The 25,991-nt window shown below is 50.5% G+C and overlaps 2 protein-coding genes across 4 annotated transcripts in view; one reads left to right on the top strand and one right to left on the bottom strand.

Moving 5' to 3' along the window:
• ASTN2 (astrotactin 2) overlaps positions 1-25,991 on the top strand; it is a 269,480-nt gene that overhangs the window by 141,003 nt on the left and 102,486 nt on the right. The window contains 3 exon segments of the mRNA XM_030461317.1: positions 9,781-9,905; positions 10,281-10,385; positions 11,853-12,032. Coding sequence (XP_030317177.1) covers positions 9,781-9,905; positions 10,281-10,385; positions 11,853-12,032 — 410 coding nt within the window.
• TRIM32 (tripartite motif containing 32) lies at positions 17,954-25,628 on the bottom strand. Of its 3 annotated transcripts, XM_030461319.1 has the most exons (3): positions 25,559-25,586; positions 23,616-23,731; positions 20,054-22,765 (listed from the first exon to the last, which is right to left on the bottom strand). In XM_030461319.1, the coding sequence occupies exons 2-3, from the start codon at positions 23,618-23,620 to the stop codon at positions 20,755-20,757; spliced, it is 2,016 nt and encodes a 671-aa protein (XP_030317179.1). In that variant the 5' UTR covers positions 23,621-23,731; positions 25,559-25,586; the 3' UTR covers positions 20,054-20,754. The 3 variants fall into 3 exon arrangements, with proteins under 3 accessions (XP_030317178.1, XP_030317179.1, XP_008497551.2); XM_030461318.1 differs by lacking the exon at positions 23,616-23,731 and having other exon boundaries at positions 17,954-22,765; positions 25,559-25,628; XM_008499329.2 differs by lacking the exons at positions 23,616-23,731; positions 25,559-25,586 and adding an exon at positions 23,812-23,979.

The raw sequence follows: 25,991 nt of genomic DNA, 5'->3' as shown, positions 1-25,991 counted from the left end.
AGATTTATAGAGTCCTTTCATCCCAGGGGGTCCTTATTGGCTTTATAGACTTACAGTGATGCACTGGCCTCCAGAGAGGAATAGCTTCCTCTTAGCTCCTCTGGCATGGGATGCAGCCACTCCTGGGGGTTAGGGGGCTCTGCACCCCATCAGAACACACAAAAATAAGGGTTCTGTTCAGCTGAAAAGAAAGAAGAGAGTGAGGCACAAGGGACTGAGGCAGTAATTTGTAATCACCTGACTGTGATTACAGCAGTTTTCCATCCTGCTGTAGGCATCTCTATGGTGGCACCACTAGCACAGGCTGTGGGTTTGTGCTGGCTGCACCATAGGCACCACCCCACAGCACCTCTGGGGACAAGAATGACACTTAGCAGCCTGTCACTGCTCTTCCTTGCTAGTGCCAGCACTGGTTGATGGAGATTCACCATCCAAGGACTAAATTGTCTTGACATTGACTTAGCAATGCAAATCCTTGCTCCAGGCAATGCAGGCACCAGCACAGGGATGTGAGAGCACTCACAGCTCTGCCAGCTGTCGAGCTATACCTGCTTCCCAGGTAGCAGCAGGGCTTGGATGCAATCCTCAGTGCAGCAGAAAATCTTGTCTTGCCTTTTCCCATCCCAAGTGATCTCTCCAGAGATGGAGGATTTGTCCTTCTGCTTGTTGCAGTGTCACTGGTGACTGCAAAATCCTGAAGTGGGAACTTTGGGTCTGGGCCTCATCAGCAGAACCCACTCTCCACCAAAGGAGTGGACAAGCTGTGCTGGGAGCCCTCCTGTCCCCTGCCACATCCTGTCCTCAGCGGATATGTTCCAGGGATAGCTCAGGAGTTCTCCTAAATCAAAACCAGTTTTTTGGGCAATGTGACCCAGCATGGCTCCCTCCTCCTTGCCCCCCAGCGATGTCCCCTGGCTGTCATGCTGTCACCCCGCTCAGATTGCAGCCAGGCAAGGAGGACTCTCCCATGGGCCATTACCTTCAATAACAATTTTCTTGAGCTGAGAGCTTGGGGCATTTGTGCCAGTTCATTTCTCCCCCAGCACGAGCTGAGACAGAGCAGCCCCTGGCTCTCCTGGGGATGGTACCACTTGCCAGCTGTGCCCGCATCTGCAGGCAGCAGGCAAACATCTGGAAGGTGTCATGGCACTGCCACTTGTCATCAGGCAGCCACACAGCCTGGGAGGGATGGCCTGCAGGGATGGGAGGAGGGAAGCAAAGTGGAAGGTGCTCTGAGGCACCTTGCTGAGCCCCTGGAGGGAGCTGGCTCCCAGCACCTACTGTGCTCTGGGAGGGTGACATGGGGTGAAGATCACTGCAGGGGCTGTCACCCCACCCCAGCTCTCTGCATGCATCATTTTGTGGTTTCCATTGTTAACTTCACAAACAGAAACATGATTTTGCAGCTGCAGTCACAAATCCCAGCTAATTCACCATATGCTCTGGCTGCCTGATGGTGCTGAGGAGCTGCTGCTGGTGGCTGTGTCCCCAGGTGCTGCCCTGCCTGGGGCTGCTGTCACCTGTCCCTAGCCCCTGGTGCCACACCAGCTCTGCTGATCTGTGCTGGTGGGTTTGCTGAGAGGAGGGTTGGCTAAATACCTTGTACCCTGAGAACCTCTGGATGCTGCAGCCCTGACTGGTGGGCACTGGGCACTACTGGAGCTGTCCCAGGCTCAATAGTGTGGAGGTACTGGTGTACAGTGGGTCTTGCAGGGAGGGGAAGCCTGAGCATTAACTGTGTTGAAATGACTCTTGGAGTGCCAGCATATGAAATGGGTGGTGATATTGCAGCCCTGCTGCTGCTTGTGGCTGTTTTTCCTCTGCTTCTAATGACTAATAGAGAAAAGACAAAACAATTTCTATTAGTTTCTCCCACGCTGCAGTGGGTTTCTTATTTTCCAAACCTCATTAGAGTTTGTAATACCATGGTGGTAGTCAAGAACAGTCCGAATCACCCTGGGGGGAAGGAAGAACTGAAGAGATATGATGTGCAGCCCAGTATTAACGCTGTGCCTGGCTCCTTTCCAGGGTCCCTCCTGATTCCTTTCCAAACTCTTACACCTTATCTCCATCTTAAAGGTTAATGATGAAGCTTAGGAGAGGAAAAAAAAATAATAAAAAGGCTTAAGATCCCAATTTGTTAAAAGAGAATGGATGTGTGTGCTGAGCAGGGAGCTGGGTCTGCATTTATATTGGAAAGGCAAATATTATTGAAATGGCAGTGCTGGCTCCTTGCAGGGTTGTGCAGCTGGGGTGTGGATTTACCTGGAAGAGCTGCTGGGGCCAGGGGCTGCTGCAAGGCCATGGGCTTCCCAAAATCCTGCAGGAACTGGGTACAAGTCAGGCACCAACCTCATGCCAGTTCCTCGGGAAGTCCCAGTGTGTAGTCCTGGCTCCTCTGAAGTCAGTGGGAGTTTTATCTGTGGCTGTGTTACAGATAATGGTAATGAAAGTGCCTGGCACGGAGCTGCTTGAGCAACGCTCAGGGAATGATTGCAAACAACATCTGAACAACCTGCACGAGAGGAGCAGCCTTGGCTCAGCTCACCACTGAAATAGTCATTCAGAGGAGGTGCCCAGCCTGGCTGCTCAGGCATTTCAAAAATGTTCCCATAGAGAAACCATCCCTAGGACCATCTCACACTGGCCACAGCCCAGTGGGCAGAAGCTCCTGTGAGCTGCTCCAGGAGGTCAATCTGTTGTCTTCTCCATCCAGATTGTTCAAAAGCTGAATGTTGATGAGCTTATGGAAGCTGACAAGGTCAGACCCTTCGGCTGTCAGCTCTGGGGAAGGTAATGGAGGGAGACACCTTGAAGAGCAGATACATGGAGCGGGACACAGATCCTTCTGGCAGACACTAAGCAGTGCCAGCCCTTTGCAGTCTGGTGGTTTTCTCATCTACCACATCAGCTGTTGGGCAATTCTTGGACCTTCCCATTGATAAAGTGTGGCATGTGGCTCAAATGTGTCCTCTCAACCCTACCAAGAGGGTTGCAGGCTCAAGACAAGGTTGCTGAGTCCAAATCCTGTCTGTCTGAGAGCCACATCCTATCTCACTGGTGAGAACAGCTAAGGAGTCAATGCAGGGTCATGTGGGGAGAGAGGTTTGGGCTGCTTGCTCCTTGGTTTTTCCCCTGTGCAAGGAGGAGAGGAGCAGAGAGGTATGGAAAGGCTTTTTCTGGGTGATGCAGGGCAATAGTAAGGAGGTAGCAACATCAAGATGCAAAGTGCTGAGTCAGACATACACTGTGCCTCATCAGCCTCCTTGCTGCTTGCCCAAGCATCAAATGACCCTGGGTCCTGCTCTGTCAGAAGGGAGGGACTGTTGGTGGACTCTGGTATTTTGGATTCTGGTCCTGATGGGGCTGGGAGATGTTACCCAGCTTCAGGGGTTGATGGTGGCAGTTTCTGCACCATGTCTTCCAGCTCACGTGCAATCACTTCCCGAGGGATTTGCTCTCTCCAGGTGTGGGCTTCCAGGAGCAAGCTGTGTCAAAGTTATAGGCAAAGAAGAAACAGGTTGTCACTCCCTTCCCTTTCTCCAGCTGGGAATGTGTCAGCTTTTGGTTTTCACTCTCTCACTCTAAAATGGGGATTTTGGACTTTTCTTAAAACTTCTTGTAGCATATCAACATGCTTAGGTTAAGCACGGGAAATCTCCATCCCAAAGGGCATAATCTGTATATTTGCAAAGTTCTGTAAGGAGTGGAAAGCTAGAGCTTTGCATGGGAGTCCTCATGCAGCCCTGACTCCATAATTAAGGCATAAATCCAGCTTTGCCTGTACAGGCACCAGGCGTTGCTGTGGGAACTGTAACTTTCCAAATTTTTTTTTCCTTGGTGCTTCATTTCAGCCTGTTCCAAACAGGCTCTCTGGAGGAAGAAAGGCAGGATTTCAGCCCTGCTGTAGACACTGGAATAATTAAATAGCTGTATAATGGGGAGTGAAGCAGGGAGAATAATAAAAGGTGATAAACGGGTACTGGACTGGGGGCACTTCACCTGAGCTTTGTTGCTTCTGCTGGCCAGAGTCCTGTGCCAGGGCTGGACCTTCTGGTTCTGCCACCAGGAGACTTCTGCTCCTATCACTTGTGACTTCTCCATCTCCCTGTCTCCAAGCAGATTCTTGTGTCTTTTCTTTAGAAGTGGCTTCAGGAGAGGAGGCAATTTTTCTCTGTGATGGTGTTTGCCATCAGTGGTGGGCATTACTGACGATGTCACTGGGGCTGTGCAGACCAGAGGAAGGCTTTAGGACTTTTTGGGGGTAGTTGGGGATGGTCTGTAGGAAATCAGGTGGGAATTGGTCCTGCTGGTGGAGCACAGGGCTGATGGGGATGGGCAGGCAGGTCTCAAGGTTCTGCAAGGAGGGTTCTGCTGCTGACCTGGGCTCAGGTATGAGTGATGCAGAGAGCTGAGTTCTTGGTTCAACAGCTGAACTAAACCTTCAGCAGCAGCATGGTTTGGGTTACCATGGAACAGGTTTGATGCTCTAGTGAACAGGGAAGCAGTTGCAGTCTCTGTTGCTTTTAGATATCTGGAAAGAACAGGAGCCCCCAGGAGACCCAGAGGTGGTGACAGTCTGGTGGTAGCAACTATTTGCCTTCCTCCTTCTACTTTGAACTTAAAAGCAGCAATGGCCAAACCCATCTCTGCTCAGGTTCTGCAACAATTTCAAGTCAAGTTGCCAAATAGCTTTGGACACACTGAATTTCTGGCTTATGGTGAATAAGCTGTTCACCAGGAATTAATCCCTCTCCCCATTTCTGCCAGCTCCCTGTGCTTCTTCCTCCTCTCTCCCCCCAGCCCAGTATAAATGATGGTTAGGGCTAAAAGCTGGGGAGCTGGACGGGGCTTTGGGGCCTGGAAAAACCCAATCCATCTCTCCATTTTTTAATCCTGCCTCATTATACAGGAGTGGGGCCTCGCCAAAATTAATGACCAGTAAATTTGGAGTAACTGCTGCTTCAGAGGGTTTGCATTAAGCCTTATAATTCACCAGTGCCTGAGGTCATGGAGACACATGGGGGGAGATTTATGGCATGCTTACCTTCTCCAAAGTGGTTGTGGAAAGCAGGACACCCTCTTTTCTATCTCCCAATGACTCTAGATCAATATATTTTTTTTCTTTTTTTTGTGACAGCAAGCTAAAAAGAAGCTATTTCTGAATACCCCTATGTCAGATGCAGGCTGGGCAACCTCTTGTGAAGTTGCAGCCACCACAGCAGGAAAGCTCCTCTCAGAAAAAACGTTAGGTCAAAACCTGGCACTAAATAACTTCAAATCCATCTTGTTCTCCCCAAGCTATTGCAGGACAGAAAGAAGAAAGATTCATAAATTATTCTTGCCAGAGAAGGCGTCCTCTCAGACTTGCAGAGAAGAAAGCACAGTCCTCCCATAGTCACTGTGCTGAACATGAGCACACTGGATGACAATGTGATTAACATTTGTAGCTGTGCTGGCTCAGATAAGGGTAATTAAATCTCACGCTTCAGGGCATCAGCTAATCACTTGCGGGGTTATTTTATATTTCACTTTTTTTTTTACCCCTTCATAAATATATTTGCCCAGTTGCTGTGATACAGGGTGTGCATCCATGCATCCGCTGGTGGTGGCAGATGGGGACAGGAATCCCCGTGCCAGCTCATTCACAGTGGGAGCTGTACCAGGACAAGGAGGGTCTGCAGATGGGTCAGTGGTCAGAGTCCAATCTCGAGACCATGTCCTTCAGGAGCCCCAGATGGCTGAGCTGAAGAGGAGAGGCTGCTCCTTCACCCAGTGGCATTGCTAAAAGGAAGATGACATCAATGTGAGTTGCCAACTGATTGTTTTGTACCATGGGCCAAAATCCCACTGCCAGCTTGGCCCTGGCTTTCAGCACCTTCTCAAGGGGATTGAGTGCCCCCAGGGCTCAACCAAATTGTTGAGACCTCATCTGGGGGGACCACTGCACTCCAGCTGCTCCCCAGCATCTGTATCAGGCTCTCCTGCTCCCCCAAATCCCCCTTTCACTAGGAGGTCTTGTGGGATCTTGTCTGGATGCTTCCGTCAGCTGTGTGAGATGATATCAGCACTGAGGGGCACAGCACAACTACACCACAGTTGTGGATGTGTTGCACAACTTTGGGTGTATTATTTAAGGTCAGATTCCCCCAAAACATCTCTAGTTTGTGTACTAAGTTACAGAGGACAGGAGGACACTGGCACAGTGGGTCTGGCTGCCTGAGCCCTCCTTGTGGTACCTGAGCAGCTGTTAAATTCCTTTACCCCCTCAGTGCCTGGGGACAGAGGGAGCTGCTGTCTTTGTCACCTGAGGCAGTGGGTGGATTTTATGTCTGTGACCCTAGCATCAAAGGTCCATCAAAGCCAGGATTCTGAACTCAGTTTATTCCAGGCACCTGCTTTCCTCCTCAGCCCACCTTGCTGGTACAGGCACTCAATGAAGCCTCATTTGACCTCTCCCTACATCAAGATTCATTTATCTGTTAGTCAGTTCCTTCCCACAGCAGGAACATACTCCAGATCAGATGGTCCTGGGGACCAGATCTGTAAGAGAGAAACACAAAATCTTTGTGTAATGACTCAGTATCTGCAAAATGCCCCTAGAGATCTGCAGCTCCCTTCTGTGAGTACCCAGCATCTCCTCCATTGGTGTTGGGGTGATGCTGGAGGCCAGAGCAAGAGCCAGTTGCAGGACTGGGAAGTGCTGGGAACAGGCGGCTTTGCTGGACTCTCTCCTTGTCCCATTGGAATAAACCTGGCTTCATGGCTGGTAGGATCTGTGAGGTCATGAAGGTTCTGTTGAGCCCCTTGGCAATGTCAGGGACCCCACAGGTTGAACCTTGTGCCTGGTCCTACATCCCCATAGACGTGCTGGTGGCTTGGTCATGGATGTGGAGGCACACGCGATGGCACGTGCAGAGGGATGCTGTCACATCCTTCCCCTCGCCTGTGTCCCTGCCCCTCACACAGAGCCTGAAGGCTTTGATCGGAGCTTCTAGCAAGCACAAAAGCCTGGCAGCAACTCTTTTTTCTGCTTCTGTGGTGAGCAGTGCTGCGAGCTGCAGGGTTATTAATAAGCACAGTGGACAAGGAGCTACAGCCCTCTGCTGGCTGCCGCTCCACCGCTCGCTGCTCTTCGTGCCAGCCCTGCACACGTGGGTTTGGGGGTCCCAGCACCCCCTTCCCACAGCTTCCCCCTGCTCTGCAGCTTCAGCTCACACTTGCTTTGGAGTGGTGGAGAAGAGGGGCCTGGAGGTGGGGAAGAAAGGAAGCAGCAGGAAGGGATTGGTAGCAAAAAACCTGCATCATTGAAGTGCCCTGAGTCCTGCTCTGTAGCACTGCTCCCTGCTGTTCTGGCAGAGCAGTGTAGGCACACACCAGTCTGTACCCCCACACCTTGTTTTTTCTCGACCTTTCTACTGTTACAGCAAGCAGCAGAGCACAGGCTTTTAGTGAATACCTTCTCGTGTAGAACTCAGCTCTCAGCAGCAGCTGCTGCCTGCATGTGCCCCTGCACTGCTCTGCATCTTTTCCAGCTCTCCTGGCCCCTAGATGAGCTGGGTTCAAGCCCAGGGCCAGGCTCATGGCTCAGGTCCTCGGGCACATGGCACAGGTGGATGCCAGTGAGATGGTCCAGGTGGGTTTGTGTGGGAGGAGAAGGAGGAGAGGCTGCTGCATCCTCTCTCCCCTGTGCTCAGGTGCAGTATGCAGGGCTAATGTGGTGGTCTGATGTCTGCTGAGCCACATGTTTCTATCCCCTATGGCTTAGCTCTTCTGGCACTGTCAGGTCTGTCCCTACCTCATATGGTTGGATTTCAGAGGTCCTTTCCAACCAAAACTGTTCTGTGATTCCTGACAAGAGGTGGGGAAGTGCTTGGGTGGGTGGCACTAGCCAGTGTCATTGTCCCTCTGGTCTGGTGGGATGTGGGGATGTGCAGGCCTCTGGTGTCACCCACCTGGCCCTTATGCTTGCTCTCTGGTGATGGGTGTGAAGCTCAGGGAGGGGACGGTCCCCAAACTCTGGGGTGGCAGGGAGGCTCAGAGCAGCTGCATCTCACTGGCCCAGTGTGGCACAGGGTTTCTCCAGGGCGTTGAGATTTGATAGCACTGATACTTTTTTCCCTTTCCTGCTAAGGCAGAGACCCTGACATGCTCCTCTCTGTGGTCCCTGCTGACTTGCCTAATTTTTCAGCCCCCTCTTCCCACCTCCCCACAGCTCCCATCTCCAGAGGTGATTTCAGTTCCCTGGTTGCGTTGCTCAGACAGCGAAGGGCTCCCTGCAGCAAAACCTTCATCTGCCACAGGGACCTCGCAGGGAACTGGCAGCATCCACAGGAGATTTGTGAGCACATGCGTGAGTGAGAGGCTTTTTTCCTCAGACAAATAAACCACTTTTTCTCCAGCAGTGCCTACAGCAAAGCTGCTGAGATGCAATCACGTGCCAGCAGCTTTGAGACGGGGGTGCAGCGGGAAGGCAGGGAGCTGCCTGTGCAGCCATGCTCAATCCCCTCTCTGTCTGCTGCTCATCTCACTGCTTTTTGCCCAGCTGGGGGCCAGAAGTATCCCCAGGCTGGTTGTTTGGCTCTACAGCCTCCTGCTCACCACCAGCATAGGTTGCATCAGCTGTATCCTGACCTTGGAGCAGCAGATGGGCCCCAGGAAAGGGCTCCTCCAGCCCAGTGCCTCACTACAATGGGACCCTTGGTGGTAACCAAGGTGTCCTCACTTGCAAGATGATCATGGGGTGATGGAGCATCCTGCCCAGGAATGGGTCATGGGGTGTAAAACTGGAGAAGGAGGGATCAACAGCAAAAATGGTTAAAGGAAAATCTACTCAGAAAAACACAGCTGGGACAGGCGGTGCCAGCCTCAGCCTGCCCCCAGCTCCTGGGGCTGACCTGATTTTGCAGGAACCTCCCTTTTTTCTGCTTAGCTGCCTTTTTGTTTCTGCACCTGGAGGATGCAGAGCCTCCTGGCCAATGTTTCAGCTCTAAGATCAATATTTAAAATCCCCCCCTCTGCTATTTCCTTTGCGCAGGCGTGAGGTGTTTCTCTTGCTGGGGGAGGCTTGTCTCCCAGAGACCTGTCTGTTCACCATTTCATATAATTTCCCCCGTATCCTTGTTCTAGAAACAATTCATTAGGGGCCTATTATACAGTGTTATACCTGCCAAGGTTAGAAAAGATCCTGCATGTGTGGTAAAATCACACCGTGAGCTGCACGCGCTGGCTTTTGTGTGTGTGTGTGTGTGTGTGTGTGTGTGTGTGTCTTGTCTATAAATGTAATTTTTCCTTCTTCTGGAGAGCCAGACATCCCAGGGCAAAGCAGTGAGAGTGATGCTGCTGCTCAGGATGGTGAGCTCCAGCAGATCTTGGGCTGGTACTTGGTCACAGTCCCATGCTGGGATCATGCTGCAGGTGGTGGAAAGAGGAAGATTTGGAGTGCCGTTCCTCTCCCCACTGTCTGGCCTCTCTCCACTTTGAAAATCTGGACCAAAACCAGTGGCCAGGTTCTCATGTTGAGGGCAATCTCACAATGCTGGAGACCTAATGGAGCCACAGTCCCCAGTGAGCTCATTAAGCATCATCTTGGAGGGCTGCATGGCCAGGGGCAGCTGGTGGTTGTGGCTGCAGCCCCCACCCCCTGTTAAGTTTTGTGCTCTCAGGAGATGTTCCTCACCCTCTGAGCCATCAGTCCCCATGCCTGCAGGGCTGCTCAGCCCCCCTACTCCCCACCGTGGCCTGCATCGTTTCTTTGCAGTTGTCTTTTTCTCTCTGCAGGGAGAATAACTTCATCAAGGACTTCCCCCAGTTGGCTGATGGCCTCCTGGTCATCCCACTGCCCGTGGAGGAGCAGTGCCGTGGTGTCCTCTCGGAGCCCCTTCCCGACCTCCAGCTTCTCACTGGTATGAGCTGCCCCCAGGCTAAACCCCATGGGGATGAGCAGGGAGTGTCCCTTTTCCCACTCTGGATCCCAGCATGGTCCCCAAGAGCCATCCATACCTCTGATGTCTCAGGGTTCTCCATGACATCTCTCCTGTGTACACAAGGCAGACACAGCCTATGGGCTGTCTGTATCTCCATCCCCGTGGGCTTCAGGCAGATGCAGCCATCACAGTGCTGGTCCTGCCAGCAACCCAGGGACCCTGTGGCATGGCTGCAAGAGGACATCACCATCCCTGCTACTGTCCTGTTTCTTGGCCCTGTGGCATGCAGCAAAGTAAGTGCTTGATGTGAGCATCAGTGTTTCCCAGAGCTGAGCCTGGGCTCTTCCTTTGCAGGAGACATCAAGTATGATGAGGCAATGGGCTACCCTATGGTCCAGCACTGGAGGGTCAGGAGCAACCTCTACAGGGTGAAGCTCAGCTCCATCACCCTCTCTGCAGGTGAGGGCTTCTGACAGTGGGGAAATGCATCTGGGTGGGTGGGTGGGTGGGTGGTGGTCTTCTGCTCCGAGACAGTCAAGCTGGGCATCTCACCAACATTTCACACCTCCAGGCTCTGCTCAGGCAGCAACTGGCACTCCCAGCACTGCAGCCTCTGAAGTATCAGAGATTTTCCTCCTTTTTACAGGGAGGGGGAACTGGGGCAGGCAGTTTGTGTGGCTCATCTGCCCAAAGAGCTGGGGGCAGAGCCAGGATCAAGTAAATAAGCATCATTGCCAAGAGGATTCAATGGGTGTATGTATGTATGTAGGACAAAAAGTCAATTCTTGAAAAAACTAAGTGGTTTTAGAAGGACCCAAAGCACTTGTAAATGCAGGTCAGATTAAGCAGAGTCACAGCTGAAGAAGGGGCAGATGGGAGGATCCTGCAGACATCAAAACATTTCATTCCCACATTTCTCCAGCTACACATTTTGTTTCAGAAAGGCAGAAACATTTTGTTGCAGCCGGAAATGTTTTGTCTTTATATTTCAAAACAACACTTTTTAAATTTAAAAATCAACCTGTTTTTAAATGGAGAAAGAGGGGAAAAAAAAAAAAAAAAGCTTTAGCACAGACAGGCTGCACAGTCCCAGAATGAATTTCATTTCATTCAACCTGCTCAGAGCAGAACAAAATATCTGGGTTCAGCTCAGAATGAATTCTTCTAGCTTTTTCATTAAACCAACCTTCTCCTTCAATAAACCAACCAACCAGCCAGCCAGATAACCTCATTTTGTGACAGTTATGACATATTTTCTTGCAGTTTGTTTTCAGTTCCATCAGTCAGCTCTGAAGGGTGCCAACACACCGTGCAGTCACCAATGCTTCTGTGATATTTCATCTCCGCAGGGCAGGGAGGGTTCTTGTCCCATGCCAGCAGTCCCCAGTGTCTGTACCAGCACTGCTCATGAGATACTCCAACCCCTCTGCACCCCCTGAGCTGCCACAAGCCCAGTCCCACGTGTCCCTCTGGGTTGTCTCTGGCTTTGATAAAAGTAGTTACTGGTTGTGCAGAGCAATCTGTGATGAATTTGTCCTTACACCAGAAGAACATCTCTGGTGATGGGTAGTGCAAAGCAAAGGCTGAACACTTTGTCTAGGGAGATGGCTGATGATGTGCCAGCAACCTGCAGAATGGGCCAGAGCTGATGGCAGAGGTGTGGTGGGGGTGTACGTGTTCATGTGCACATCCCTGTAAAATGGTTTGAGAAATCTCCTAGAGAGATGCCAGAGCCACAGCCCAGATGTAAAGGGCAGGTTGTGGATTCTGAAGGATGATGTAGACCATGGAGGCAAGAGAGGACGAACTGAGCTTTGCACCCATGTGGGGACTGGTGAGCAGGGGATCCTGTGGGGCTCCTTCCCCTGGGCTGTGGCTGGCAGCCAAGCCCAGACATCCTGCTGATCCCCTGCCTCCCTCTCACAGGCTTTACAAACATCCTGAAGATCCTGAACAAGGACAGCAGCCGGGAGGAGCTGCTCTCCTTCATCCAGCAGTTTGGATCCCACTACATTGCAGAGGCACTGTATGGCTCCGAGTTCAGCTGCACCATCCACTTCCCCAGCAAGAAGGTCCAGCAGCAGCTCTGGCTCCAGTACCAAAAAGGTCAGCAGGGCAACAGAAGTGGGCAGTGGCATTAATTCATGCTGGGTTTCATCCATCACCTCCTCTTCCCTGGGCTTACACCATCACCACACTGGTTACTGGGCTCAGACAGGAGATCTAGACCTGTACCAACTCGAGTGCTGCAGGAGGTTGTGCCGTGTGGCCATGGGCAGCATTCCTGAGCCAGACAGACCCATCCTGACTGCTCCTGCCCTTCAGGAGCCACACTCCAGTTCCTTGCGGGGGGGGGCCTCCTCACCACCTTCTCCCAGCTCCATCTCGGTGGTCCCTGCATGCCTGGGGATGCTTGGGGTTGGGGATGTGACATAACTGAGCTGTTTCAGAACAGATTTGTTTTATTGCTTGTGACAATGACAGTCTTTAAGGAAGTGTCTCATTGGCTACCCCATAAATAAGGAGACACATCATTAAACAGGGCAATAAACTTGAGGACTTTGAAGTAATACAATTAGGTTATGTTTATAAAAACTCCCTTATCGCTCTAGCCTTCCATTTGCCAATTCATCTCTCTCCTCTAGGGAGCTGGGGATATTTCACAGGTCTGATATTTTTCCAATCTGTGGAGGTTCATCCTGGGGCTGATAGTGACACAGGTGGTAGGGGCATTGGTGCCCTGTCCTGTAGGTGCTGCTGAGAGCAGCCTCGTTTTGTTGAACCTGCACAGAGAGGTTTGCTCCAACCCCCCACTGCTGTTGCTTTCTGAGAATTCTTTATCTCTTCGCAGTGCAGCTCATCTTGTAATTGTTTCTAACCCCCCCATACTTGTTTGTTTGGTCTTTAAGTAGTGATAAATGAAGTTTGCCATGTTGATGCCCCTATTTAGCAGGTGAAAGCATTGTGGCAGTGTGTTGCTCATGTACTCAAAACGTTATTAATCATTTGGGCTCTCTCCCTGCAATCCCCAGACACTCCTGCCAGTGGGGAACAGACCTGGAGTGGTTCTCTGGCCCCAGTACTGACATTGCAGACCCAGAATTTCTCTGGAGATGCTGGGTGGGAACAAGAGGCAGACACTGCAGGCTGAGCCTGGCACAGGCACTGCTGCTGTGTCATGGTGCTGGGACCAGAGGGGACATGAATGGTGGCAATACTTGCCCCTGTGATGAGATCTCCCATTTCTGAGCCTCCACTTTCTCACAGCCAGAGGTGGTTTCCAGGGCTCAACCACAAAGCCCCATGGTGGCACAGGGTCTGAAGGCAAGCAGTGCCTTGCTGACAGAATGATTTGTCTTTCAGTCCATGGTATGCAACTGGCCAAGGCAGCTCCCTCACTCCTCACCAGCTCTTTCCTGCATCCCTGAAGATGTGCTGGAGCTGTGCCCACTCACAGGGCTGCCCTGGTGCACCAAGAGCATCCAGGCCATCCTTCCTCCCTGCCTGCCAAGCACCAGAGCACTTGTGGGACCCTAGGGATCCCCCAGGGGCTTTGTGTGTAACACTTGGAGATATTTCACTTCTGATCTCATGGCTTTTGCGCATCAGGTGCTGGCTCTGATCTCGTCCTTTGTGGCTTCGACTGTGGCTTAGGTAGCGGATGGGGTGGGTGAGGCTGAACTTCAGGGCCATCAGAACTGCAGAGGGGACATGTGTTGTACTTAGCTCCTTAATGGGCAGAAAATGCTCTTGGAAGGACACTGAGGATGTTCAGGGCTTTTGCTGATACTGGGGGAAATCAGCTCTCTGAGTTGAGAAGGTGTTAGTGGAAATTCACCTCTCTCTCCTGGAGGAACCCCAGTGAGCTCAGGGAAAGAGCTTGCTGCTTATGACAGATTTTATTCCCAGCCCCTCCACTCATTTACCATCATGGCAGTGACATAAGGAGGATTGGAATAAATAGCTCCAGCTAGACAGTTCTGGATGTCTTCTCCACTCGGAAACAGCTCTGGCTGGCCGGGCTCCCCGCTGCTAGCCAGCCCATTTCCGAATCGCTCAGCGAGAGCACATATGCATCATCCCTAATAAATACAAAAGTGAGGCCAGGAGAACTGTAATTTGTTAGTGAACAGCACAGGTCAGAGAAGGAGGAGGAGAGGCGAGTCTGGAGCTAATTGGAACGGCACCAAAGCTGATACCAATGCACATCGCCGCGGGTTCGCAGCATCGCGCAGAATTATTTTAATATTTTAATATTTTAATCGACTTCATAAATCAATTGGTGGGCCTCAGAGGGAGGCCTCCGCCGGTAAACACCACAGTCTGCACCCCGAGCCCTAATTGAAAACATGCTTTGGAGGAGGAGAGTGCTCTGCTGGCAGCCGGGCTCACTGCAAAGCACGGGGCCAGGCGCTGGCTCTCTGCCGAGCTGGAGCAGCCTGCACGGCAGCCCCTGCCGTGGGTCGGTGCCTGCAGCCAAGGAGAAAGTGATCCTGCTCTCACCAGGGAGAGGAAAAAGTTGGTGTTTTCTCTCTGCCTGGCCCTGCTGCCCTGTTGGGATGTTTGCTGGCTGCTCCGCCTGGAGAAATGCAAAATGTTCCTCTTGGTCCTGCAAGGTGATAAGGTGTGTGCTGGGGGGAGGCAAGGGAGCTGCCTGCTCCTGTTGCTGAGGATTTGCAGGAGTCAATCCTTCCAATGAGAGCATGGCCACGGCACACTGAGCACTGTGCTCCTGCCAGAGCAGGCATGGAAATATCCCCCAGGCTCCTCTCTAGGAACGGTGTTAGCCTGTGAGCAAACCAAACCAAAGCTCAATTCATACAGAGTGATTAAAAGCCCATTTTGGGGGCTGCTTGCTTCCACTCTGTGCGGCCAAGCGATGCTTTCACTCCTTGGAATGCCCTCTGAGCAGGGACCTTGAGACTGACCCAGGCATTGATCTGTGCCACGGGAGCCTGCATTGGTTTTCTCCCTTGTTAAAGCCAGAATTGAATATTGGCAGCACCTCAGTGAGATTGTGTGAGCATCTCTGTGTGGCAGCTGGGACAAAGGTGACACTCCCATCCACCTCAGGTTGCATGTAAGGATGTGCTGGGGCCTGGCCAGGATGGGTTGAACTGACTTCATGGTGCTGTGCTTTGGATTTGTGGCTAAGCCAGTGTGGCTGACACCCCCAGGCTGCTGGGCAGTGCTTGCACAGCCTCCAGGCTTCCTCTCTGTCCCCAGAGGGAGTAGGTTGGGGTGGGCAAGATGTTAGGAGGGGACACAGCCAGGACTGCTGACCCAACCTGGGCTCTTCCACACTGTTTAATGCCATGGCCAGTGATAAAACTGGAGGTAGGGGCTGGGATCAGTCCACCACAAAGAGATTCACAAAATAAAGAGGAGGGAAGAGAGACAGCTCACTATCCTGCAGATCCACCTGTTCAGGGCCGTGTCCATCCCAGCTACAAGTTTATCAGACATCTTTTTTCCATCTGCCACCTCAGTCTGGCTGGGTGATGAGGAGGAGAGTTTGGTTAGGAAAAAGGAAGAGCTGCTCTGACAGCAAAAGCTGACAGCCCTGGTGGGGTTTCCCCAGGAGCTATTCTAGCTTGCTGGCTCCCACTGCAATCCGCAAAATGTAGAACAAATGTCTGCGAGTGCTTCAGCACTTTGAGAAAATGGAGATGTTATCAGCAGTAATGTGGAGGGTCTCATCTTGTCAAGTGTTTGACTGACAACTCTTTCCCTTCACACAGTGTAGACTGAACTGAGGCTCAGCGTGGGAGACTTCTGTTCTCCAGCTGGGAAAAGTTGGAAAAAGAAATGGTGTGTTGGTGGAGAGCTGCTGCTGAGGAGCACATGGGCTGTGGGAGCTCCTCTCCCTCACCACCAAGGACCTGGAGGAGGGAGAAAGGTCTTGATGTGCAAGGGTGAAGGAGATGCAAAGGTTTCATGCCCCATCTGTGAGGTTGCAGTGATGCTTTATGTCTGCTGTGAGTGAAATGTTGGTTTTCTCACATACCCTGTGATTCTCTCGAGTTTCCTTGGCTGAAGTCACTGCCACATGGGGAGCTCAGCAAGCTGGGCTGGTAAAATGGCTGCTACAGATGTGGCAGATGTTCCCTCCCAGTTCCTAAGGGAAAAGCTGCTGCCTGAGCACCCATGCACCAGTCAGGAGGTGGCAAACACCCCGAGACTGGAACTGCTGGGAGCAGTCCCTTCCTCCTGCTAAGTAATGCTGAACACCCAGGGTACCAAATGGTGTGACATTCTGTATGTGACATTCTGTAACCCCTGCATCCTAATGCTGACTTATTGAGTGATTAATTCCATTTAAAACTTATTTCAGCTAAACATCTAGTATTTCTTAACACAGAAACAGATAATTTATTAGAACAATCCATGGAGGGGCTGTGCCCTGACAGATCTATCCTATTTCCTAAGGCTTTCTGCCCAACAGCCTCTCCCATACCTTCCTCTTCTCTTGGACCATACGTTACTGGTTGTATTTACCTTTAGGAGGTTTTCATGCATTCTTAGCAGTTGATCTTGATAAAATGTGAAGCACTTTAAGCTTACAGCCTTGAGCTCTGCTAGAACAGCAGTCCATGTTCTTCTGAGCAGGGGCTATGGGTCCCTTCTGTCCTCTCAAGGTCTCATTCAGGTCTGGTAGTTCTGTAAAGTGATTACAATAGAACTAGTCCATGGGATCCTTTAGTTTTCATTTCATAAACACAGTCAGGTGAATTAAGAAAGCTGGAAGGCAAGCTTTGCATCTGTTCAAGGAGATGATGGCTTTCCCTTATACCTGCTTGATCAAAAGTAAAACATAAAGAATTTCCCTGTCCTTGAGATCTGCTCCTCTGAACAAACACTCTGTTACCTTCCTAACACTCTCACTGCTTGCCATTTATGTCATTGCATTGATTCCAAAGCCTCAGATTTTGACATTTTGTTCAGAGAAGGAAAAAAAAAGAAACCCAAACAATCTAGTTTAGACTTAAATATGTGCTGTGACTCAGTCTGCTAAACGACCTCATGCACTGCTCATTGTAATCCAAAATTGCCAGGCAAGTTGAGTAATTAGTTGTGCAAAATGAAATAACTTTAAATCCTTGCATTGAGTAATGACCCAGAAAAAATCACTTAAGCTATTCAATAGAGAAGACTCGGGGCATCTGGCTGTATTCTTATTTTTGCAGCTCTGCCCCCTTTGATTCAGGAGCAGGATCTCCTCCCCTTGGAAGCCCTACCCAGAACCAGTGTTCAAAGCTTTGTTGCTGCTACTCTAAGAAACCAGAACTTCTGCTGCAGCAGCAGCAGGATAGGTCTGACAGCATCATCATGGCAGTGGTGCTGCCAGTATAAGATCTCTTTGATAACCCAGCAGCCTGTGTCTGTAGAAGGAGCTGCTCCCTATCTATGATCAGCCCCAAACCCTTCCCCTAGACCAGCAAACCAGTTGGGTGCAGGACCAGGGACCAGCAGGACCTACTGATGCCTTTGGATTCTGAGCAGCAAACAGCTTGGCTCCCTTGGCTCCCCTTAAATACACCACTTCTAGTATGGTTTTTTGCAGCATTTATCAAAACTACCCAGAATCATGGGTGAACCCTTCCACCAGCCCTAGCAGCTGTGTCACCTCCGTGGCCCCTTTCTTAGCCAGGGATGTGAGTGCTGAAGCCCTCAGCCAGGCTTCCATCTCCTGCTACTGAGTGCTTGGTGCCAGTGCATTTGGACCAAACCTTTCCAACACTGTCAGCTAGAGGGAAAAGTCAGCTATAGCTCCTGTAGGACTATCAGCATGAATTAGGGTACAAAAGTCTGGTATTTGTTTATGGGGTGGGTAGGGAAGTGTCAGATAAAATTACGTGAGACCTGCCAGGGAGCTCAGATTTATCATCCACACCCTGAGAGCATAAAAGTGCTCACAGAGCCCCTCTGCTCCCAAGTCAAATCCCCAGCAGCCATTAGAAACAATCTGCCACCAAAGGGAGGAGATGAAGTGTTTTTAATAAGAAAATTAGCCATTTGCAATGTGATTTTAATTGGATCAATTTTTCCTTTATTACACCCTCTTTAAAACCCAAACACATACGTAAAACCAGACAAGCTCTTTTTCCAGGTAGAGAGCAGAAGCCAAACTATTTCATCACAATCCTTAATTACTCCATTTCATCTCATTTGGCAGACGATCACAACATTGTGTGGGGGCATCACAGCAAGAAACACAGCTCTGCAAAAGCAGCTCACAGTCACTTGTTGAGTTTTTTAGAGGATGTGGGTTCCCTGGGCAAGGGACAGCAGGTTTCTTTTTTTTTTTTTTTCCCTTTTTCTTCCTGAATCCCAGGACTAGAGGAAGAGCTGGAGGTGAAACCCCCCCTTAGGTGCTGCTGGCAGTGTCCTGGCCTGCCAGTGCATCACCAGGCAGTGTTATTTTCTTTGAATTTCTGAGTGAGAAACAGATAACAGATGCTTTGTTTGAACTGTGTAACCAGGAACAGGCTGAGGTAACCAGCTGCTCAGTTTGCTGGACTGGCTTTTATGTCCCTTCAAGCACTCCAGGAAATGTTATTGATAGTAGAGTGATGTTTATTAAAAAAAAAAAAATAAATCCATTGGAACAGAAAATGAGAGAGGTACATATTATCACAGATAATATTGCTTCAATTATTCAGGTCCATGGTAGCTTCCTGCTTGGAGCAGTTCTTAGGAGAAATGTTTAAAAGAGATCAGTAGAAGAGGAACTGCCATTACCACAACACTGGAAAAAAATGCCTTGAGTTACAATGTAATTAACTGCAGAAAGGCCCAGTAATAGTTCTCATCTCCCAAAAACATATATACAAGATGAGATCTGCTCCCCAAATTGCTGTAAGGTGCCTTAGGAAATTGTTCCCTCCCACCCCAAAAAAGCAGAGAATGTCAATAATTACAGGCAAACACACAGAGCAGCTCAGGAGGGAAGGGGGGTTCATCTCTCTTGGGCTCCCTCAGCACCATCTTCCATGGTAGTGTCTTAGCTCCTACTCCCTTCTCCACAACCTTTTTTTCCATCTTATTTTTGGTGAGGAAGTACTATATTCTTACCAGAATTATGGTGAGAAATAGGAAGTTGTCCTGATGGATGGGCACCTCCATCACCTCCATTCCCCAGCAGGCTGTTGTGCTGGCCCTCCTCAGCATCTTGGCTGAGCAGAATAGGGAAAGGGGAAAAAAGCAAAATCCCAAGATCTACCCCCAGCACTTCTTCCACGTAACTGCCAAACAACTGGCTGCAGCTCTGAGGCCAGTTTTACTTTTCTGATTCACTAAAGCAGGTGGGAGCTTTAAAAAAAAATTAAAAATCACCTGTTGCATACATGTTGCAGCACAAGCAGCATCCAGTCTTCTGTAACATGGCAGCCACCATAAAATCAGCTTTTCTGTTGCCTGTTGTGGCCCCAAATTTGCAATGACATTGTTGGTAGCAACAAATAAATGCACTGCAGTGTAACTATTATTTGTGGCAGATTAACATGCTACCACTGTGCCCTATTTAAATGCATCTTTTCTTCAATAAACTATTCTAGGCAAGCAGCACCACACTGAGGTACACATTTATCAGCCAGGAGAGTAGCACTGTGGGGGCCTTGGTTCACACAGCTGCAGTTTTGTGCTTCATTTGGCCCAAAGCTGTGATGAACATGAACTCTGGTGCCTGCTGGTGCCATTAGGAAAAAAAAAAAAAAAGTGAGGGATGTAGCATTTTGCTGTGCAAGGGAAAAAATTCACCAATGGTCATGCTGCCAAATATTAAAAAAACAAAAGTAAAACTGTCCCATCCCCACCAGAGCAGGACGTGTAGATGAGTGGAAGCCCATCACTAAATGCAACAGTGTGGAGTGCAGGTGAACATCTAATACATTGCATTTCATTTCATCTCCTGTATTACAACCTCCCAGCCCTTCCCTCCTCCCCCAGGAAGCTTTAACTACCAGACACTTCCCTAAGACAGTTCCCAGGATACATTTAATAACACAACAGTGAACATCAACTGTAGGTTTCCCCTGGTTTGTTTGGTTTGTTCTTCCACCCCCCTCCCTTTTTACCCCATTCTACCTAGCAGAACTCCAAGTAGTAATAAAAACCCTGTTGCCATCAGAGGGCAGTTTTCTGGCTTGGCTCAGTCCCTCATGGTTGCACAGTACTTAACTTCACATTGAACAGACACAGTTCACAAATGGCACAACAGAGGCTATCTCCTGAATACCAGAAAAAAAAGGAGAGAGAAAACCAAACCTTCCCTCACCAGTTTGAAAGTTCCATCTCCCTGCAGTTTAAGAGGGCTATTTTGTTTTATGCAGTGCTACAATCAGAAATTGCTTTCTCTAGTAGTTGCCCAGACAACTGCTACCCAGTTCCTTGTGAGCACCACAGCAAGAAGAGGGTTGCCTCTCTAGTCCTCCAAGGGAAGGTGATTTAAAGCAGTCAGTCAGTGTTTATGGCACAAAGACAGATACAGCTGTTGAAGGTGGAAGCTGTGGCTAAAGGAGGTGAGTAGGTTTATGGAGTGACCAGTCACTAAGCAAGGAACCAGTGCTCCAGAAGGATGGATCCTTTCCCTCCCTTTTTTATTGTACAGATTTTATAAAAGTAAAAATGAGAAACAAAGGAGAAGAAAAAGCAGACTACCACCACAGAAGCTATTTTGTTTCTAAACACAAAACATGATGACCTCTAGGGTGAACCTCCTTCATTTATGGCACAGTTGTCCTGAATGCTCAACACCAGTTCCCATCAGGCTCCAGTGAGGCTGGAAGAATCTCTGCTGCCAAAGCAGGCTTTGCTTAGAGCCACACCTTTAAGGGGTGGAATATCTTCTCAGATGGTAACTGTAGATCTTAATGCAGTGATCCCAACAGTCCAGCACCAGCAGCTGTCCTTTGGGAGTAATGGCAATCCCGACTGGGCAGGTGAGTCCTTCCCGGATGAGGACATTATAGCCACCTCCTTTAGGAAAATGCAGGATTTCTCTACGGCTGCTGTCAGCAACAATGAGGTCTCCCCTGGCATCGACACACATCCCAGCGATGCACCTGAAATCCTCATTCTCAGAGAAGAAGTGACTGATCTGGCGTCCCAGCTGCCCATCCGGGCCGACGGAACCGATGGAAAAACCTCCTTCTAAATGGTGCTCGTACTGCCGGTTCTCCAGGTTGAGCCCCAGCCCTTGGGTGAAGTAGATGGTCCCCTCGGCATCACAGGTGACAAACTTGGGGCGCACAGCACTACATAAGCAACTGTACTTCACCACCCCGACCCCACGGTCCACTGTGAAGCACCAGAGTTTCCCACCTTCCACGTCGGTCACCACGAACTGCCCTGACGGGAGGGCTGTGATGCCCCAGGGCTTGCTGAGCTGGCTCCGGTGACACGCCACGCAGTGTCCATCCATGGTGTACACCTTGACAGAGTTGTCGTAGCTGTCGGTCACACCTATCAGGCCGTGGCAGTTCATGGTGACGGAGAGGGGAGTCAGATTGGGCAAATCTGCCCCAAGGAAGCTCAGGACAAAACTATCGATGCCGCTCGGGCTCCGGCGGATCTCCTTCAGGAAGCCCTTGCGGGTAAAAACCTGGATTCGGAAGTTGCCTCGGTCTGCCACGAGCACCTCACCTTGCTGGGTGACGTGGAGGCTGACAGGGAGATTGAACATCCCAGGCAGGCTGCCCTTGGAGCCCATCTTCTTGATGAAGTGACACTGCTGGATGCTGGTGGCCGCTTCGGGAATCCTTGGCTTGGCTGGTGAGGAGTTGGGGGTGTAGCTGACCTCTTCCTGCACCAAGTCAGGCTCCCGAAACGACACCGATGAGGAGGCTGCAGTTTCCATGAGTGACTCCTCCAAGTTAACAGTCCGGGGTTTCTTTGCCACCTGCCCGATCTGCAGTGGTCCCACGTGGCTCACCTTAAGGAGTTCAACTTCTTGAAGCGTCAGCTCCCTTGGGAGGCTGTTTGTCAGTTCTGGTTCTTCCTCGTCTGCTGCCTCCTCCAAGAGAGCAATATCTCCCTGCTTTATTTTGGCAAGGAAATAGTCACAGCGAGACATTATCTGCACTTCTGCTAAGTTCAGCAGATAAGCTTGCTCCTCCATGACCTGATTATTCACCTTCTCCACATCAGACAAAGAGGTGGTGAAGAATTTGCGTGACCTGGCCAGCTCTTCCTGGATCTTGCGCTCTTCTTTGCTGTAATCTTGCAGAACTGCTTTGTACCTCGACTGCAGGTCTCTTGAAACAGCTTCCAGAGATGCTTTTCTCTTCTGCAGATCACCCATGAGCTCCCGGAGTCTGGCAAGCCTCGTCCCAAATTCCCTCCTACGCTCTTCAGCAGCCTCTTTGATAGCAATCACTCTGTGTCCTTGGGGCATGTGTGATGTCTCCTTGCAGGGTTCACATAAAACCAAGCTACAGCTCTTGCAAAAGTGTCTTGGCAACCTTCTCCCACAGACCTTGCACATGAGAAGACCCACCACCTCCCCCAGGCCAGCAGTGTCTATGATCTTCAGCACAGTGAGATTGTCAGTCAGCTGAGCTAAGCTTGTGATCCGGGTGATTTTGCTGCAGAAGGGACAGCGTATCCCGTTGATGCTGTTTGCCAGGAGTTTCTCCAAGCACTGTTTGCAGATGGTGTGCCCGCAGTGTAAGAGCTTGGGTCTCAGGTGCTCCTCAGTGAAGGATTCCATGCAAATGGGGCACTCCAGGACCTCTCGGAGTGCATCCGAGTTGAGATGAGGAGCAGCAGCCATGGCTTTCCAAGGCAGCTGTAGCTGGTGCAAAGTCTTGCACTTGCATTTATTCCAAGGTGTTCCAATTCTGTCCCAAAAGAAAAAAAAAAAAAAAGGAAATGTGATTTATGTCATCACCAGCAGCTACAAATACATGCAATTTATTTCTGAGTTATCACCCAACCCTGGAAAAAAGAAGCCCAGTTAGCTCTTCCACATTCAGAAAGGATGGATTAGTCACAGCTAATCTCAGAGTGGGCAAACTCCAAAACTAACTTGAAGCTCCTCGTGTGATGAATTATTCACTTGCAAAATTTATAAGTACAACTGAAAGAAGTATAATGGCAGCACTAAGGAAGCCCAATAGATATTGATGACTGACTCATGGTGCCCATCTCCCACTGCCAAGCCTCCAAGTTTACACAATTTACTGAAACCCAGGGAGATGAAACCAACCATTCAAAATGTTGCATATCAAAAGAGAAACCAGATGGTGCAACACTTTAGGACATTAATACATCACCTCTGGAGACCTGCGTTCAGATGTGACATCAGATAGGGACAAAATAAATGTGGTTGTTTTACTTTACTTTTCTAGATAACCAAAACAAGTTTTCAAGGTTTTATATGTTTGCCAGAAAGTGAAACTGGAAGGAATGATTTTTCAGCTTCTACTCCTTCTGGGACTGACTGTACACACTGAAAACACACAGCAAAGACTTTCCTCTAGTGGATTTCATTAACCTCTGCCATGCTACATCATACTTCAGCATGCAAATAAAACACAGCTTAACGCAGCAGAGTTCTAGCAGGCAATAGCAATAATGGAGCTATCAGACAACTCCAATTAATACAGAATACAAGTGTTTACTGTTAGTTCTTCAACTTAGCTTAATTGCATATAATTTCTCCTTATTTCACTATCTTGCAGTGTTGACCTCATTCTTGTCTTCTGCTTCAGTCTCCTACCACTCTGGCTGCTGTTCAGCTTCCATCCAGGTTTCTCCTTCCTTACATCCCTCACAGCAGGGAGCAGATCCCAGCAGCTCTCTTGCTGAAGCAGCCATCCGTTCAAAAGGAACAGAAGAGGGTTCACATCATTAGGTTATTATTCAGCAGACTGGGTTTCACTACCTTTGCTGTCGTATTTCTTAAGCCATTGAAAAGGAATGGGGAAGAAAACATTTCTTCTAGGGGAAGAGGGAGGAGAAGGAAGTTGTTAAGTCTCTAAAATGAAGAGCCAGTCACTGAGGAATGTGAGCAGACAGCTCCTTCTGAATCATGGCTTCGTGCATGCAGCTCTGGTGCTGCCCTGCTGGGTTTGCCTGCTCCATCCTCAGGAGCATCCCAGAGAGAAACCTTCAGCTCTGTTTCAGTTTACCATTTGCTCAAGTGGAAGATGACAGCTGCAGTGGAGTCCTTTATGTTCAGAGAGAGAAGACAAAATCATTTTAATTTATCAGATGCAGTTCAGAGTTCTTTAAAGCCCAATATTTCAGGAGGGGCTTCAGTGGTGGAGCAGCCTCCAAGTCCCAGGCTGGGATCTCATCTTTGGTTTGATGGTGGCAGGAAGAGGATCACACCCCTGGTCCTTGGGGTGCAAGGGCACTCTGGGTGCTGGCATAAAAAGTGCTTCCCTTTTATTATCAGCATATAACTCATCTGGGGAAGCAGAAGCCTGGGCACAGCCACACAGATCAGAAACCTGCCTCTGAGGGACAGAAAACCTGTATTTTAAAATGATCTTTACAAATGAAACACAGAGCACCAGATCCATAATTCTCATTTTCCTTGGAAATGTCAAAAGACAGGGAAGCAATGAGGGAGTAGCAGACACCAGATACTGAAAGTTACATAAAAAGCTCTCTCTAAAACAGGTATTTTCATTAAAGAACAATGGTGGTGGGGGGGTTGTAAGTTATATTTAGGTTTTAGACAGGTGATTTGTACGACGCTCTATTCATAACTAACCCTGTGTTGTTGGAATGCCAGCATGCACCTTACAAATGGGAAATTAGTTTTACAGCTGCACTTGTATCTTTATCTCACATTCAATCATGCCTCCGTGGAAGTTTCCTTATCAGTGAGTTATTCTTGCATATCGTCCCTCCCGAGGCAGTTCCTCTGAAAGCTTCAGCTGAGGATCAAGCTGGAAAACTGCAAATTACACTGGTTTCCCTTCCTTTTATTTAGAATAGAAATAAAACCGCAGTTTCTGTAATTTTTAGGCTTTGTGGACAGGCAAGGAGCTGCACCTGTAATTCCCAGCCTGGGGCATTCACCCCTTAAAATAAGAGGGAAAAGCTGCAAAACCCGCGTCCTGGCTTCTCCTTGCAGCGTTTTTTGACTTTCAGCGTTTCAGGGGCAGCTCCAGGAGCCGCCGGGTCCGGCTCCGGGTCTAGATCCGGATCCGGATCCGGCCGGGCTGGGGATGCTTCGCTCGCAGGCTTTGGAGCAGCAGTCCCGCTTTGCTGTCGCGATTGCCCCGTCCTGCAGGTACCCATTGGGCCGCAGTGGGCCCAGCTGTCAGGACGCGGGGCTGGGTCCAAAAGGCCCCTTTGACCACCAGGACCCCTCCTGCCTCCCCCGTTCCCTCCACCCCGGAGCATCCGCAGCCCAGGGGCAGGGGCTCGGCGGGGCGGGGCGGACCCACCCCGGCGCGGCTACCGAGGGGTTCTGACGGGCGGGGGAGTGCGTACCCCGCCAGCCGGCAGCGCCCGAACCGCGGAGTCGCGGAGCGGTGGCCCGATCCGGTTCGGTTCGGTCCGGTCCATTCCCCCTCCCCCCCCCCCCCAACCTCCCCGGGTGGGCTCCGGACCCGCAGCCCCCGCCCCGCCGCCAGGGGGCGCCGCTGCTGCCGCGGGCCCCGGGCGCGCCCTACCTGCCCGCCGCCGCCGGCACGCGCGCCGCTCCCCGGCCTGCCCCGCGCTGCCGTGGCGCCGTGACGTCATCGCCGCGGAGCCTGCCGGGATATGGAGTCCCCGGGAGGGGGCGGAGTGGGAGGGCAGCGGGGACGGGAGAGAAGGGGAGGGGGGGGGGCAGAGGATGGAGGCTCCGGTAGAACCCTGCGGGGCTGATGGACACAGCTCCTCAGCACAGGAGCAATCATTCCCCTCCTGCCTTTTCCCTTCTGCCGCTTTCCTGACCTCTCTGCCTGGCAGGGTCTGCCCGCGGGGCCGTGGCTCCTCTGCGGTGTCCATTGGGGCGGTGCAAGAGGTGTCAGTCCCTTGGGTCTCGTTCTCAGCTTCCTTTGGGCATCCCGAGCTTTACTGTGACCCCAGGGGCTGCACCGCGAATCAGAGGATGTGTTGGGG

Source organism: Calypte anna, chromosome 17, assembly GCF_003957555.1.
Source record: "Calypte anna isolate BGI_N300 chromosome 17, bCalAnn1_v1.p, whole genome shotgun sequence".
Lineage (NCBI taxonomy): Eukaryota > Metazoa > Chordata > Aves > Apodiformes > Trochilidae > Calypte > Calypte anna.
The sequence above is the reverse complement of the archived record's forward strand: the minus strand, read 5'-3'. Positions and strand labels throughout refer to the sequence as shown.